General features: G+C 27.4%; 1 protein-coding gene across 1 annotated transcript in view; it reads left to right on the top strand.

Moving 5' to 3' along the window:
- LOC126740397 (suppressor of lurcher protein 1) overlaps positions 1-18,325 on the top strand; it is a 374,886-nt gene that overhangs the window by 164,785 nt on the left and 191,776 nt on the right. Inside the window, exon 4 of the mRNA XM_050446402.1 lies at positions 12,712-12,926. Within this exon, the coding sequence (XP_050302359.1) occupies positions 12,712-12,926 (215 nt within the window). The remainder of the gene's footprint in view (positions 1-12,711; positions 12,927-18,325) is intronic.

Here is an 18,325-nt window from a genome sequence, read left to right as displayed (position 1 = left end):
TGCATTGTAACCCTACATTCACTTGAAATGTGACCATTATTAACCGTAAAAGATCGTAACAAATGTAAAAGGAAACTTAGTTCTATTAAGAATATTAAAACAAAAACATTTTCTTATTCAAAAAAAGTGTAGTTTTTATACAATTTTTGCATTTCTTAATTGCTAATTATAAAAATCATAGCCTACCTTGACATTTTTTAAATAAATTAAAACAGGTGTAAGTAAACTGTAATAAATTGCAGCTAAAACATTTCTGTATTTTCGATCATCTATTTCTTTTTAAAATATCAGGTAAGTTTACTATTATTATACATTATTGTTTTATATAAATTAACTAAGTAATAAATTATTTTAAGTAAAACTGCCTACGGAACTACTAGTACATTCTGTAAGGCAAGCAAAAGAGCATTCGACCACAAAATGAATTTTTGTATATCAAAGTTTGTTAAATGCATATTTGTAAACAGAAAAGTATTGGTAGATCCGAGTATTATTTAAAGAAATATAAAATCTTCAATTATTAACAAATCGCTTCAATGGTCCTGAAAGCCAGGTTAAAGGCAACGCACTATGGCAGAATTCAAGCAACAGAATAAATAGCCTCGGATTTGGAGCAAAAAATGTCGATGCCTAGAGGAAAGTAAATAAAGTATATTTGCTTTAATCATTATGGTATATTTACAAAGAAACTTTCTTAGGCTCTTATAGACTGGAAATGTAAGACTAAAGCGAAGGGAGCTGAACTTAAAAGAGAACAACAACAGATGGTGGAGAAGCCCTTAGTTACCTCCATTTTCGTCACTAGAAGAGACGCTTTTAAAAATTATGAGCACCAAAACCTTAAGTAGTGATGAGTGATTTGATAAATTAGGTTTTGGAAAGTTATTTAAAATTTAGGTATATTTAATATTGCTTAAAGGATTTTTGAGTCATTTTTTTTTAATTATACATATCATATTATTTTACATATCTATATTATAATTGTACATATCTACCTATCTTCCAAACCCAACCTTCGAAAGTTATTAAACTAAGCTCTATGATGAATTGTGAGCCAATAAGTACACCACATGATGACCATGACTATATATACAAACCTCCACCAAACGCACAATCTAGTAATAATAATTTTCGTGACTTAGAAACTTAGACTTTCGTGGAAATATTGCTAGGATTTTCTGGATTTACTATAGATCGGAAGGGTTGATCTATCATACAAGGGGTAAAATTATAGTTACTAAAAGCTTGTATTTTTAATGGCCAAATATCTAGATGTTGCATCTTAGTATTGTTTGCTATGCAAAACGTAGTAGAACAATATTTCTCTGTTTGCAAAATTACATGTTTTAAAGACTAACATGAGACTCCTCAATTAATATTATTATGGGATTCTTGAGAGAGCAGTGAGCATGCTTTACTATAATGATGTAGTACTGAGATAAATAACTCTGCAATCATCCAACGGGATGCGTTATCTGATGCCAAGCTTGATAGTAACGCGACAATTAATTCAAAAATACGAGTCAATAATTAGTCAAGCTTTTTCACATTTCTAATCCTTAGGAATACATAAACGTGAGGCATACTTTTTACAATAACAGTTACGATTCCCACAAATGTCACCAATTCGCTCCTTCCAGCTGAAGTAGATTGAGAGGCTTGTTTGTTGCTTTTGAGGGAGATCATTTTTACCTGCTTCATGATAGTAGTACATGTATCTCTTGATATATGCTTCTAGCTTCTCCACCGTAAATACCTGCCTGATTGCTTAAAAATTCTGGTGAATTTTGGTCAGCATGATTCTCATTCCCACAGTAATCCAAATTTTGGGTATTCTGCCGCAATTAGTATTCTTTAGTTTCTTGTTTTCTTTATATCTTTTTCACCCTAAATTTAAATGTTAACAAGTTACGTTACAATAGTCTATAATTGCTTGCTTGATTTGCGTTTGCTCTTAGTACTCGTTTTCGAGGCATATCTAAAGAAAATACAACACGTAAAAATATGGAATATTCATAACTGGAATTGAATACACAATAAACAGAGATTTATTTATAAAAGCTTGTTCCATAAAAGGCCGAAAACCTAATTTTGTTAGCTACTTTAATTCGCGACTCATAAGTTAAATAATCCTTGTCCAATTAGTTCTTGGTCCACTATGCATCACCCATTGTTTATTTTTTACAAAAATCAAAAACCTATCAATAATCTCAATGATCTTTTTATTTTAAGATTTTTTTTAAAATTCTTATTGATATTTATTATAATCGAATAAATAAAACAAAAAAGTTATAAGAACTATATAGAGAGTTTTTTACTAACTGAATCGCACTAATATAGAAAATCAAATAATTTCTAAAAAGTACCTTATATAGGGAATTTTGTAAAAAATAAATACTAAGTTACACGCCTTAAAACATAAAAAAAAATTATATCAAGATTGTTAAAGTAAATGAAGAGAAAAGGTGACCTTAAAATAATCTATCGTGGCCATAAACAACAAGAAATCGATGCAAATAATGTCAGAAAAGTAAAACAACAGTTGTCAAAGAGAGGGCGATTACTGATCACGACTACTGTCACGGTAACATTTAATCTTTAAAGTGTTCTGCAAATACCGTGTAGTGAAGTGTCGCCATTTTATTATATCTGGAAATCATGCGGCTGGACTCTAATAATTTAAAGAGAAAGAAACTCCACGTAATAGTGCATTTTTGACTGAAGTCAATGGGGAAATAGCAATTAATATTCAAATAATATACCTAGGCAAGTCAAAGGTCAAAATAGGAACCACCATACTTTACTAACGTTGTCTTATTTTGTTATGTCTGTAGTGAAATTACGTCGGTTAAGCAGAAATTTTGAAAAATGCATAATGCTATTAAGAATCAAATAACACATTTGGCCAGATCTAAAAGAGAAAATAAACTGAACGATCCATGTTAAAGAGTTAAATTATTTTTTAGCTCTTTTTCAATCCAACTTTTAAAAAACGGCCTAATATTCAAGGAGAGGAAGTAAAGTAGCTCCTGGTCAAATCCTCAAATAAGTAAAGTTATTCAAAATAAGTATAGCCTCTCTGATGAATCTTTGTATCCATATAGATTGACGATTAAGAATAATATTTTCACCGTGTTTTATATTTGGCAGTCTATTGCCTCAAATATTATCATTCTCGCTACATAAATATAACAATCTGAAGAAGCCATATATTAATCGTGCAAATCTCTCATAGTTCTATCATTGGCATTTGTCTTTACCAATGTCTAATTCTGTAAAATATTGCAATCTAGAACCAGAACAAGTGTGGAGAGTAAAAGCGAAGAAGATTATAGTTGATTTTATTTCTTAAATCGACAAACTAAAATAAATTTACTAAAACAAACTATTTTTTTTTCTTTGTACAACAATTATTATATTTAATATGTTTATATCACAATCAGAGAGAAGAGAAATATGACAAACATTTATTAACACATTTTCTTATTTTGGACAAGTCCGTCAAATAGACCCTTTTCAAAAATTAGGCTCTTATCCTAATTTCGCTTATCACTTAAGTGCAGTTAGTTTGTAAAATGAATTTTTGCTATATCACTTATATTTTAAATGCGTTTATCTCAAAATTAACTTTTTGAATTTAATGAATATTATTATAGCTACTTATATTTTTTTGATACTCCAAAATATGTTTTTTTTTTTTACTTGCAAGATAGAAAGCTTGCTTTAACTTAATTTTAAATTAATTAAACGCTACTTAATTGCATTTTTTTTAATTTATAAAATAAAATTGTTACTTCTATGATCATTATTTTCTTTTTAAACGGTTTGTTGTGCCGCAGTTTCAAAATAATAAAATAATAGCAAACTCTTTTAAAGTTAATGATATTTTAATTACTATTATTGAATTACATAAAATTTGTTACAGAAAGGTTAATTTTTAAAAAAGGATTTTATCCAATACGTTTTAATTTTTTTAAATAAAATAGTTGCTTAAAAAAGGCCCAAACAAAGCGATTTCCCCCTAAAATACGAAATTGTAAAATTCTTTTTATCTGAAAAGTTTGATGTAGCATTCTGTAAAGAAAAACGACGGTATTTAATTAAAGGGTTTTTGAAGGTTTAATTATGAGCCATCCTGGAACAGAGCGACAACAAGTTTTTGGAATAAAACACGAGAATTAAAAAGATAAAATGGAAATTTGGGAATTCATTAAAAATATATCGACGTGATTTGCAATAAAATGCTGTTGTCGACTTTCCTAGTTTTCAGAAGTTTTTAATTTGCTCTAAACTTTTTTTTCGATTAGTTTAAGTTAATTAATAAATAGACAAGAAGAACCACGTAAGTTATGCATTTTAATTATATTCTTATGATTACACCAACATTTTTGAATAAGGTTGCAAGTTTTATATTTACGCTATGTTTTGAATGGGCTATTATCAAAATAACTTAATAAATATAATCAGTAATAAAATGTTCCAATTTATTTATATAATCCATTGATCAGTTTAAATCAACAAACGCTTTTAGCTCATTTCTTGTTTGAAAAATGTTTTATATATGAAACAATTACAGCAATTTATTTGATTTAAAATTCGCACATTATAAATTATTCTTAAAACCGCCAATAAAGCCTGTAAAGTTGGTTCTTTTTGTTTCTTTGATAAAATCCTTAAGTTTTATGTTCCCTTTTATTTGATAAAACCAATTAGCTACCGAACAGATGTGCATAACATTTATATAATGCATTAGCAAATTTATTAACAAATTTCAAATAAATGAAAAAAGAAATAGTGGTCTCTAAAAAATCTTTTAAAATTAATATGAAATAAATTTTAGGAAATCAAGTATAATTTTTTTATTTCAGTGTAAAAATATGTATTTTTCTTTTACCAAAATTAAAGCATGCATAATTAATATTAATATGTTACATCCCTGCCAGTTCTTCATTATTCCTCCTCCTACTCTATCACTTTCTCAGTGTGTATTTATTATAGCTTAATATTTATTCTTTTTTTTAAATTTAACTGTAATTATTACTATATTTTTATTTTAATTTTGGCAGGCCTCAACAAAGTTCTCATTTGTAGAGGATTGCTGAAAATCTGATTAAAAGGTCTTTTAGTTGCCTGGCAGTATCTATTTATTTTGAATTGTGTATTTGTAATATTTTTTAATAACTAATAAACGTCTTATTATGATTATTATTTAACGAAATACAATATAGTTATATAATGTATTATATAACTTGATTGATATTTTCATTATCAGTGTATAACCTAATACCAATAAATATATAAAAACCTTAACTTAGGAAAAGAATAATAAGGAAAAGAAGGTATAAGGGTAAAATAGGAAATTGGTCTACGAGTGGTCAAGTACAATATAAAATATGTAGAGGTGAGAGTAATTTTAGAGTTACTTATGCTTTAAATTTAACTCGAAATAGGTATTAAGATATACAAATTTGCTAAATCAATAACTTGAGAAAAATATTATTAGGTATTGGATATGTAGTGTTTATTTAAAAATGGAAAAGGTAATATTGATTGATTTACCAAAATGAAATTCAGAAAATATATTATGATACTATAAATACATTTTACATATAAAAAAAATAGGAAACTCATATTTTTGGTCATAAATGTATTCCAACCCAATACCGAAATGTAAAAAAAAACATAATACTTATATAAACTTTTTATATTAAATGAATTATGCAGAATTTAAAGGAATAAAAACTTAATTGAATATCCAGAAGTTAACTCAATACCCATCTAAATTATATATTTAAATACGTATTTTTTGAGTTGACTAATTAAAATATACTAGAGTATTTATTTCGGTTCTGTTTCTTTCTGGAGATAAAGAATTTTTTTTTATAAAAGAAAAATATTTTATAATATATGGAAACGAAATATACTCATCTTATTTACTGTTGAGGCATCTTATATGACAAAGAAGGTAATAAAATGTATTACATGACATAGCAAAAAAGCTCAATTTATTTCCATGTAATTTGAGTCGCATATACGAGGCATCAAACGCGGTTAATGGCTTTTTTATATTTATGGCTGCCAAATCTCCAAGAAGACTCGCTATGTTAATCATATGCTTGGATAAGGTTATACCAAAAAATGCCTACATGTATTTTAATGTATCTACTTACTCATTCATTCAAATTAACAAATGCTTATAAATAATGTTGCCTTATCCTAGATATGCCATATCCAATAAGTCTTCATAATTTTTTCCCAAAAATTACACAGATAAACAACTTATATACAAAGATATTTTTTAAATATTTTTCCCTATTTATTAAAATTACCTAAAAATAGCGATTAACAGCTAATTAAGTTAAGCATTTTTACTATATTCTTATGATTATACAAACATTTTTTGATTATGCTGCAAGTTATATATTTATGCTATATTTGGAATGGGTTTTCATCAAAATAACTTAATAAACTTTACGGTATTCTAATTTATTCTTATTATGTTATCCATTGATTAATTTAAATCAACAAATCCTTACCAGTTAAGCTCGCCTTGCCCTAAACGTATTTCGTGTCCAATAAGTCTCTAATATCTTCCGAGAAATTACAGCTTACAAGACATACACAGTAGGCAAATTAATTTAGTGCAATGTGGGGTAGTAACAACAATAGTCCTGTTGTTTGGTTTACTCAACGCCCGATATGAGATCCTGTCTGCTTGTTCTGAATACAGAATAAGGGACGGAACTACTTTCAGAAAGTAATAGGGACTTCGTAGTCATTGTCAGGTTTTTATGAGAAAATTTATTTGTAATAATATATTTATTTGGATATCCGAATTATTTCACTAAATTCTTTAGTTATTTTGGCTTCATTAGCAATAACTTATAGCAACTGCAATTTTTAGATTCACAAGTTATAAATTACTATAAAAACCGCCAATAAAGCCGTTTAAGTCGTATACTAAGCCTAAAAATACGTCGTAATAAATGTCCCCGCTTACAACCTAATGACTAATTCTCTTTCCCATTACATTACAAAGAACCAAAATTTAATTTGACTAATGACTATTATGCCGTCTCGAAATCCTCATTTAAAGTTTAAATTAATTTAAGTCCATTATATCTTAAGGTCCTGGTTTAAATAATCTTTAGTTCTTTTTTGACAAAATTAGTTCAGAGACTTGCAGTTAAACTTAAAATTAAATAAGAAATGTAATATTATCTTTATGCTTAAAGAGGATTCTACAGCATAACAAAAGTTTTACCAAAATTACCTTTAACTGCTATAATTTCATTGAAAGTAAGAGATCTAAGGTTGTGTATTAAATTTCACTTAATACTTATTTAAGTTATTCATTAATATAACTATTTGACAAAGTATAATAATAAAAATATATATATTATGTAATAAATTGGGTGACGTTAAAATAAGATAAAAGCAATATTACTGTAATCACTCTAATTAATTAATTTAGGAATTTTTCAATCAATACAAAATAGTGCTAGATCACATGTAGCATTTATTACTTAAACTGAAAACATTATTTAATTTTAAAGGTTATAAAAGATTTAAGAAATAATACTGATCAAACGTAAATTATATTTTGTTTGTGTGATCATGCTTTATATAATGTGATCCATACCCATTTAAGTAATGCATAAGATTAGCTCTTTATCAGTATATAATTTATTAATTTAATGAAATATATTTTTCATTATAAGTGTGTAACCCAATACCGATTTGTGCAAAGAATATCGCAAACATAAGGGTAGTATGAATTAAGGGTTTGGTTATTCCTGCGGCTTATTCTATATTTTTATATTCTCATACACTACATGGAAAATTTTATTCTGGGTTATACATTTTTTATCAAATTAGGCTTCGTAAATATTTATTAATATTTTTATATTGGGTCACTTGCTAAATTAATATTATTAAGAAATTATTATTATAGTAAGTTATAATAAAAAATTAACAAGTTAGTTCTATTTGCATAAGAAATTTAAAACTCTTTGATATCATGTTTCTAATATATGTTTAAAGATTTTCTTATATTATGTATAGTGTTTTACAATTTTCAGATTGTAAATTGCTAAATTATTTGTATTAAAAATATGTTAAATTTCACACTGTATCCTTTAAAATTATGGATGAAATTATTGATGAACCAAAATATATTATGTTACTTTAAATACATTTCCAAATAAAAAATATATAACAAAAAGTCATATAACCCAATACCAAAATGTAAATAAATCATCTTTTATTGACACACAATACTTACTAAAAAAAAATTCTATAGTCAAGAGTTTATGCAGAATTTAAAATAAATAAAAAGGAAGAAAAGCTAAATTGAATATACAGAAATTTATTAATTACTCATTTAAGTTATATATTAACATACCTATATAATGCGTCAACTAATTAAATATACTTGGGTATTTATTTAGATTCGTGTTTTTTTTGTACGAAGTTTTTTTAAATAAAAAATATGTTGAAAATTAGAAGGGGAAGTCTTTTCTCCACAAATAAAACGCTAATCTTCTAATTTCAGTAGATATGCATTTCGGCAAGTGTTCTTGCCATCATCAGACTTGGGTTACTTAACACTTACACAAATTCTAAACAATAAGTTATTGTTTAGAGTTTGAAGAAATAATAAGTTATTATTTAGAATTTGTGTAAGTGTTAAGTAACCCAAGTCTGATGATGCCAAAAACACTTGCTGAAATGCATAACTCCTGAAATTAGAGGATTAGCGTTTTATTTGTGGAGAAGAGACTTCCCCTACTAACTTTTCAATTTTATAATGACTCCATTTCAAAATGAACTTCTTCCTTAATATAAAAAATAGGTTTTCAAGTGTATGGAAACGAAATACTGATCTTATATACTGTCGAGGCATCTAAAGTAAGAAACAAGGTAACTAAATATATAACAAGATATGAGAATCATATTAGGCACTTCTTTAAAATTGGAATTATTTTATATACTAAAGAAGGTGTAGGTTTTTTTTAAGTTTTATGTCTCAAGCAATTTAAGTTTTAAGACATTTGCCTAATAAAATAAAAATTATAACAACCAAATTTAAGTTAAAAAAAATATTTTTAATTATCAAACTTAATATAGTATTGTAGTTATTAATTAAATATTTAATTTTTTTTAAATAAGTTTACTTAAAAAAAAATTAAATTTTTTTTTTTTAGAAAGCATTTAAAATTAGCAGCAAAAAAAATCTTTTATTCTTTATGATTTACAGGCCATGTCTCGTACATTTTTGTACTACATCTTTCTAAATGTACTTAATGTAATTAGTAAAATTATTATCTTTTTGCTCTAAAATTGATTTTTTTAAACAGATCAGTTTAAAGAAAAACCAATAATACAAAGTTATTTTTAAATTGTTTTTGCTTCTCAGTTTGCTAAAACTAAGCATTATGTAAACTTATAAATAAATATGATTTAAAATACGCTCCAACACAAAATATTTAAAAAAATTATTGTATCAAAAGAATAGTTTTTATACAATACATACAATTTTTGTTATAAATATATTATACATATATAGTTATAGGTATAAAAGTACATTACCAAGTAGGAATGTTATTATTAAATGTTATTAACTGATTAAGCTTTAACAAATACATAATATCAATAAGGACCTATTAAAATAAAAATTCCTTTATCACATTTAAAATTTACAAATATAATCAGTAAACTAAAAAGAAATAAAATATGTACAATTAAAAGAGTTCAAAATGAAATAGAACGCATTCCGTCGTCATTTGAATTATGTATTTCAAATATGCATTTATTAAATAAAATATTTCTTTATTATGAGTTAAAAAGCTTCAGCGACACATTGTTTAATTTGCTTTTAATTAAAAAATTTTAAATACATTAATTAAAATAAAAATTATATTGGCTTCCTTAAGAATTTAAAACACGTAATAATTTTTAGGAGCTATTTTTTAATACTTTTTTTATGTACTTTGTTCCAATATTTAAACCAAGGTATTTTGTACAAATTTTAATTCTTTAAGAAAATAGCATTTTTTAAATCTTTTTAGCATTAATATTTATTGCTAATATTAAAATTATTTGTGTGATAGAAATATCTTGTTAATAAAATCGGACTTCAAAAATCATTTACAACAACTTCACGTTTTGAGGGTGTGCTTGTGCGTGTAATAATTGAACACATTATTAGCCTTTAGTGAAGTACAACTGAAAAAATTATTCTCTTCTTCTTCTTTTTTATATTTCATTCATATTTCACGTCCTTTTACCCCTAGTTGTAATCAAATTTTTATATTAAATTGATTTTTCTGTGCAGTTTGCAGAAAATTGTGTTGACGGATGCTTTTGTTCAATAAAATTGGTTGTGGATAAACATATTTTAAAATAAAATTATAATTATAGATATAAAAAAACATATTACATAGCAGAGATGGAATAAATAAACTTATGTTGAGAAAAGATGATCCAATAAATTAAAGTGAAAATAAAGATATAATATTAATAAAGACGTCTATAAGATAAACTACTTTATCAAAAAATGTTGTTATTAAACTAATTAGGAAATAATTTTTTGCAAATTAAAAGAATTGCAAATAAAATAAAATAAATTGTAACCCATAGCCATTTGAGTTATGTATTTCATATACATTTATTAAATAAAATATTTCTTCATTTTAAAACTGAATAATTGCTCCACAATTGTAATAATATTCTTTTATTTAACTATTTTTTGAAAAGCTGAAAACTGGCTTCGTTAAAGGTTTAAAATTCGTAATACCGTTTTGGAATATTTTTTTAAATTCTAAATTTTTTGATTTTGCTGTATATTTCATTCCAATAATAGAACCAAGGTTTTTTTTGAATAAGTTGCTTCCTTTGAAAACTGTTATTTTGTTAAAAATAATAATAATTTTATGTAAGAATAGTATGTTTTGAGATTTTTTTTAATATTATTGTTATAACTTATATTTAAAAACTGTTTATTAAAATTGTTGAAGTGATAAACATATTTTAATAAAAAACTTTTAGAATCATTTGCAACATCTTCACATTTCAAAGGTTTGATCGCCCTGTTAAGGCCAACAAACGAAAATACGCATTGATAATTTAACATTTATTACTATAGATTTATTTTAAATACAGTATAGTCCAATAGGCATAAAAAAAATTGAGTTTTTGTAAGAGCTTTGGGTAACTAAAACACTTATATATATTTATATGTTTTATTTTTTATATTTGGAAATATACTATAATAAATATCTAAAACAGTATTTTTCTAATAGCGCTATGGTTGAAACCTTTAATGTGACACTTTAAATTACGAGACAATTTTTACTACACTAACCAAAACTCTTTATTTTTATTCTCGACACGTGTTTTGCTAACGATGTTAGAATCTTCGGGAAAAGACTAAGACTTACAAATTGCCTTATATACTAATAATGTAACTAATAGAGTAAAAAATGCAATGAAGGATGGCCGAACAAATAATAAACACTAACTAAATTAAACGTTTGATAATAAGGGATACAAACTCGTGGAAAGTATTGAAATGTATTTTTTACATAAGAGTTTTAAGAGTTTTTATATTGAAAAATATTTCGTAACATGCAAAGTTTTGTTAGTTTAATAATTTTTTGGATATTAGCGAAACAATTACTTTCCAGAAGTTGAATAAGATATGCCAAAGTTTCTGGTATAGGAGTGCTTTGGAACAAAGAAGCTACATCGAAGGAAAATATATCGAAAAAATTAAGAGTTTTGGTTAGTGATAAAACTGTCTCGTAATTTGAATATTTTCCCAATTTGACTTTAATAATTCATTATAATCATGCATAACTTAAATGGATATAAAGTCAATTTGGCATATTTAATTGTGAACTTCTACAATTAATATATAAATTACTAGAGTTACTAAGAGTTAAATTTTTATATTATATTATTAAAGCATTTTTAGTTTCTTTGAAAAATTTAAGGTATTTCTTCTATATTGTTACATAAAATTTACAATCTTTAGATATTTATTACACAGTAACAATTTTCCAATGTAATTTAATTATTAAATGTATTCATTTTTATAAGTATTACAAATGGAATATACGGGATTCATAATCCTTTATTAAACTTTGCTTATACGTACGTTATATCATACTGAACATTTATTTTACTCTTATATTTAAATTGCTATTTTGTCTACTTATTGGTAATTGACTTGAAAATTTCATTGACCTGAAACTGTACTAAAATAGTTATTTTCATTTTTGTTTTTTGGATTCCTTTCTACCCGTAATTAAAAAAAACTTTTAAACTTGTATAATCAAGTTTAACAAGTGCTTGATCTATAACCTGTTTCGTCTCTTATGGTTTACGAACGTAGTTAAAAAATAATATTTAATGGTATAAGAAGTAACCAGAAGAAAATCCCAGTTTTAAATTTTTTGTCAATTAAATTCGCATAGTTTATTATCGTCTTTAGATTGGTCAATGTATCTTACATAGTAAACTGTGCATTCATTTAAGTAGTAAAATGGCTCGAAAAAAAATTTACTACCAAGAATAGAATGGTGTATACTTACCCCACATAAACATACATCTTGAATTTAATTTCTTCCTATCTCTCTAAACATTCTCGGGGGAATTAAGACCCCCCTATATATACCTAAAACTTAACAATATTTATCTTTGTTGCAGCTGCCTTCGAGGAGATTATGTGAAAGTGTTTATACACCTAGATTCAGCCGGCATAAACGAATACACGCCCTGGGAAACGGTATACTGCGGCCGTATGGTCGATATTCCCTCCGTAATTTATTCCTCTGGACCTGCACTTGTGCTGGAGTTTCATTCGGGACCAAGAGTTACTAACACCACCGGATTTACCGGACACTTCAAGTTTATAGACAAACGTGAGTTATGACCTTAATATAAGTTTCCCTCAGTTTTTTCTTTCTCGTTCAATATGAAGTTATGTTGTAATATGTTTTGCTATTTCGTATGTTGCAAACATTATTAAATGTTTATGTCAGCTTTCCATAAATTTATATTAGTAGGTACAAGTTTTCTTCTCTAATCTGATTATTTTTTACCTAACTTTAAGAAACTTTTGGTCTATTCAAAAACCATAATTTTTGCAATCTGTAAAATGTTGTCAAATCAGTTTGAAATATTTGGTTCTTTTAATTTAACGATACGTACGTTACTTTCATATTTAATACATTTTGAAGCCAAAAATGTATATATTTTTAAGTATTTGCTACCTATGTCTCTAATTCTTATCAAAATATCATGAAAAGTACCCAAAATTTTTGTTGGATAACATTCTAGTAAATATTTTTAAATTATTAAGGTTTTATTAAAGCCTTTATTAGTATCAATTATTACAGGAGTTTTTAAGATATTTAGATTTTTCTGAAGCCTTTGACAAATTTCTCAATATTGGCATTACGACAATTTACAGTTTCTAGGTTTTGTTAGTGTTTTACAGGGTACGTAATCTAAGAGGAATAAATTACCTAGCGACCTTAAAAAAAATATTTAAAAAACGCAAAAACAAGTCGACTATTTTTAAAGCTTTTTCAAGATGGCGCAAATGAGAAAAAAGATAAAAATACAGAAATAAATATACTATATAATATATTGATATATTACTGTTACGACTTGTGCAACGTATATTTGCTCTTGTGTATTAAGAAAACTGAGGCAAATATGTGGTAGTTATCAATAAAAGTCGTGTTTTATCTTGTGATACGAATTCTGAGGTTATAAACACAGTTTCTTCCAGGAAATAAAATCATAGCACTTCCTAAAAGATTAGTGACTGAATTGCGTCAAAAGAAGAAAATCCTACATGAAAATTTAAATTTTTGCTCAAAAAAGAAAAATTGTATTCAGAGCACTGTAATTGACATTTGTTCCGAGATGCTTAACTATTGCACCGAAGATATAAGTTTGTCAGACATGTTTACATTTTAATTAGCAATACATAGGGCCAACTAACAGTTAGTATGAGAGAGATAGACTATAGTCCATATCTAGTAATTGCAATAGTAACATTTCATCACTTATACATTTTTCCATAGTCCCTTTATTTTTAATAAGAGAGGATATTTGAAATAACTAAAATACTAAATAAGCGATAACTCTAGTATATATCCTGTTTACATTATTATTTTCAAGAGATCCTCTAAACGCATCATAGGTGTGATTCAAGTAAAGATCTACCTAAAAAATCAACAGTTAAAACTTAGTCGATATAAGTAGAAAGAAAGACACTCTTTACCTGATGATCTTTTAAAAGCTTTGATTATTAATCTCTTTAACAGACTCGGCCAGTTCTTTATTTCTGAAAAGATCTACAGATTCAGCGAGTTCCATAAATTTAAACAGTCGAATATCATTTAAACTATGCATGAAACCCTTTTAATAAAAAAAAAATTGAGTCTCTCGATATATGATTCAGATGGTACTTTTCTAGCCATCCGCGTTTCAAGAGAGCTCTTTTTACAGCTGGTAATTGCTCTTTAACTGTAAAAGTTCGCATTTCTCTTATAGCTTGGACTACTTCGTCTTTTAAAATCCCAAAGGGATTGTAGATCTCCCTGGAGAGGACCTATCAAGTTGGATCTTCGGTTTTCGGAAGCAGCCTTCTGTTGTCTTGGCTTTACCTACTCTTTAAATAAACTCACGCTTATTTAATTTAAATGAAATGATCCAAGCGGTTTGTCTGCAGTCAAATTTCCAAGGTCAGAAGCGAATGAGTGGGTTTCCATGCGGTTTGTCCAAGATCATTTTCTTGGAGTAATGGAAATCAAGAATGCTGCTTATTAAATTGACTTTGACCTTTAGAGTTAGAGTAATTTATTTAGTATATTAATTCCAGATGCATATTTGTCTTTATCGAGTTTCTCAAAGTTAAGCAACCATGAAACCAAAAAAGCTTAGTATGCAGCAAGAGTAGGAACAAATAACCAACTTGTAAATTGGTTATATGTTCCTCCATCAATTACCTCGATCAATACTGGAGAAGAAATTTTAATCAAAGAGGGCACAATGCTTTACTTCAACTGCCTGTAAGAATTCAATTATTTTTTCCAGGCAGTTGAATGTGTTGAAATAGTTCACTAAAGCTACAGATTGCTTAAAGTTATAGCACATCAAGAAATAATTTAGTTCTTCCAGGTAGTTGAGTGCTTTAAAATAGCTCACTAATGCGACAGAGTGTACAAGACTGCAACTGAACTGCCTGGAAGAATTATATTATTTTTTTCAGATAGTTGAGTGATTTAAACCAGCTCACTAAGGCCACAGAGTAAACAAAGCCATAACTCAACTGTCTGTATGGAAGTAAGAAGTCTTTAGAAAAATCCGATACACTTTAGTTCCAGTTTTCAGTAGACTGCAGAGACTACACAATTACATTTCCATACAGACAGAAAAGCTCTGGAATAACTAAGAATGCCTTTGCTCAAGGAAGACACAGGAAAGATATAAGGAAGTTTCTATGTAACGTTTCGGTACAAGGTTTGCTTGTTGCTCACCTCAAGTGAGAACTGAAGGAAGACTAAAACAACTTGATACAAGACGTCCAAGGTGCCATCATAACAGCATTTCTGGACAAGATCCAGGAAGCCGACCAGCAGAAGACATAGTTACAGTAAAAATCAGCAATAAAAATACAGAGTTTCTATTATCCTCCTCTACTGTTTGATCCTAATGATGAAGCCGAATCTTAACAAACCAACCACCATGACTTGTTTTCATATTACCATTAATTCCTTACACCCAAACGACATTATTTTAGTGTTGCTTTAAATCATCAATTTTAAAGTTTAAAATGTACCTGGTTGTGGTGTTCATGCTTGATCCTTTGGCAGCCCTACTTGTAGCATTTAAATATGATTTTTCTTTAAGAAATTTAAAGTTCTTTACTGTCACCTTCTCAAGAGACACAATCTAGTGAAAAAAACTTAGTGGAGAGAGATGCTGCTCAAAAAAAATTAAGGAATTATCCAGAGACCAAATAAACACTAAATTCATGCAGTTTCAGACGAATAATAATGGAAGGAAAGGATGGATCTTAATCAAACATAAAAAGCATCAAGTAGAAATACATACAGACGGACTCCCACCTATAATGGGCATAGTTACAAATGCAGTGCTAAAAGTGACTTGCCTTTCTAAGAAGACCTGATTATTTATGCAAGCACTAGCACTGATTTCTCGGTTAAACCATAGGACATAAAGGAATAACTTATAATCTTATATAATATATATAAGCTCCACAAGAGATAACCAAAGAGGCTCCTTTTATTTAGAAGTAATATTAAACCAAGCCACTAAAATGATGAAGAGATTCTTTAGGCCTACTTAACAATCAAACCCTATTGACGGAACCAGGCTTTGATTACCATTTGAAATGTGTGGTCTATGAGAAACAAGATCAAAGAACTTAAGATGTTTCCCTTGGACGCCCCAAGCAGTAAAGATTATGTATGTCTCATTGTCTAAGAATGAACTTGACTCCGTGAATAGTGATATAGCTATGTCTATAGTATTACACGAGAAATGAGCAAACATGGGTGTGGGCGGTTCATGATGAAGGCGAATATCATTAATAGAGCTATGAGTTAAATAGCCTGAATATCAGTGAGATAGCTGCTGAGATCGCCAACCAGGTCTCTATAATTTTAAGAAGTAACTTAAGAAGTTTTTATAATATATTGTAAAATAAATTAAAAAATACTGTTAGTTTTAGTTATGCTTGTATAGTTGAGATTTTCTCAATTTCTTAAATATTTAAGCTAGTATATGTATATAAACATTTACAGATCTGTTGTACTCATACAACTTGTCCTAAAGAATATTTGTTAACACAAGAGAAACAACATTTATTAATAATGTTGTTATTAATTTTGGAGAATTGATGACAACTGTAGTTGATCTATTTTGAACTTGAAATCTATTCAATTTAGTTTTTATTTCATTGTTTTCATTGTGTTGAGAACATTTTTTCTCTCATAGATACATAACATAAGGGGGTATTAAATCTTTAACTTAAATTTTGGAAGACACTGACATGCAACTAGGAATAGGCATGTGTCTATAACTTAAGAAGTATGTGTAATATGTTGCATTGAAAATTTAAAAAAGATTTTGTATGTTAGATTTTGTGTTCTGAGATCCTTGTCCAATGCATTTTGCTTATCTAGCATATAAGTATATCTAAAATGCTTCAGGCAGAAGGCTTATTTAATTATTCCTTGCATTTGATTTTGCTAATTATAGTCAAGTTAATTTAATAAAAACATTTTATTAATATATGACTAGGCGCTACTCTCGAATAAACTACTTTACCAATTAAGTTGAAAATGAATAATTGACTCAAGTAATTAGACTCGGGAGCAAACGACCGTTTTTTTTATTTTTGCAGATGTGACAAATAACCGACCTTCCCTTACTATACCAGAGGAGATTTGCTACGGAAACTTCCGGTCATTTAGCTAAATAAATCATGGCATTGCATATTCATGCATTTGACCCGTCCCGACCGCCCACAATAGCGCCAGGGTTTAAATTTGCAATTTAAGCAGATACAAACATTACATATGACTAGAACTATTTTAGATATATTGTTCCTTTTCTTATTACATACTTTTTTGTATTTCTGTTATAGTATTATTTAATTTAAATTATTAAAAGGGTGTGAAAGCTGTTCAATAATCCTTAATGTAAAGTTTAGCTTTCAGGTTTAGAAGCCTATTAGCATTTACTCTGGAAAGCTTAAGTAGATTTTATAGAATAAAAAGGCAGACCAATGTGCAAGAAAAACATCTAAAAGCTTAATCAAATATTCTAAATCCACAATATGAATAATTTGATTTCTCATCAAAAATGCAATTGCAGGTACCGGTGTAAAACAAAGTATTGTTTAGTTATAACTTTTTTATGAAAACAAAAGGTGTAAATTTTTTAAAATTTAATTAGTGCGCCACTGCTTTTTCTAGAAAGTTTCAAAGAAATTTGCTTTCTTTTTTTCGTACAAGGTTTTTGAGCAAAAAAATAAAAACCACCATCTGCAGGTTTTATATCAGTTTACATGTAAATAAAGAGTTCCTTGCAAAATATCCGCACTACCTACAGAAAATTATTACTGGAGATAAGAGGCATCATATCCATGATTCTGATATAAAAACTCATCATTTATTGTCAAAAATAACTTGAAAGAACATTGGAAAGTGCACCAAAGAAAAACCGGTGGAATATCCGAATTATTATTAGTCTAAGTGAATTATCCTGGTTTCACGTA

The sequence above is a fragment of the Anthonomus grandis genome, chromosome 1 (genome assembly GCF_022605725.1).
Source record: "Anthonomus grandis grandis chromosome 1, icAntGran1.3, whole genome shotgun sequence".
NCBI lineage: Eukaryota > Metazoa > Arthropoda > Insecta > Coleoptera > Curculionidae > Anthonomus > Anthonomus grandis.
Note: the sequence above shows the minus strand (reverse complement) of the source record. Positions and strands in the feature narration are given on the sequence as shown.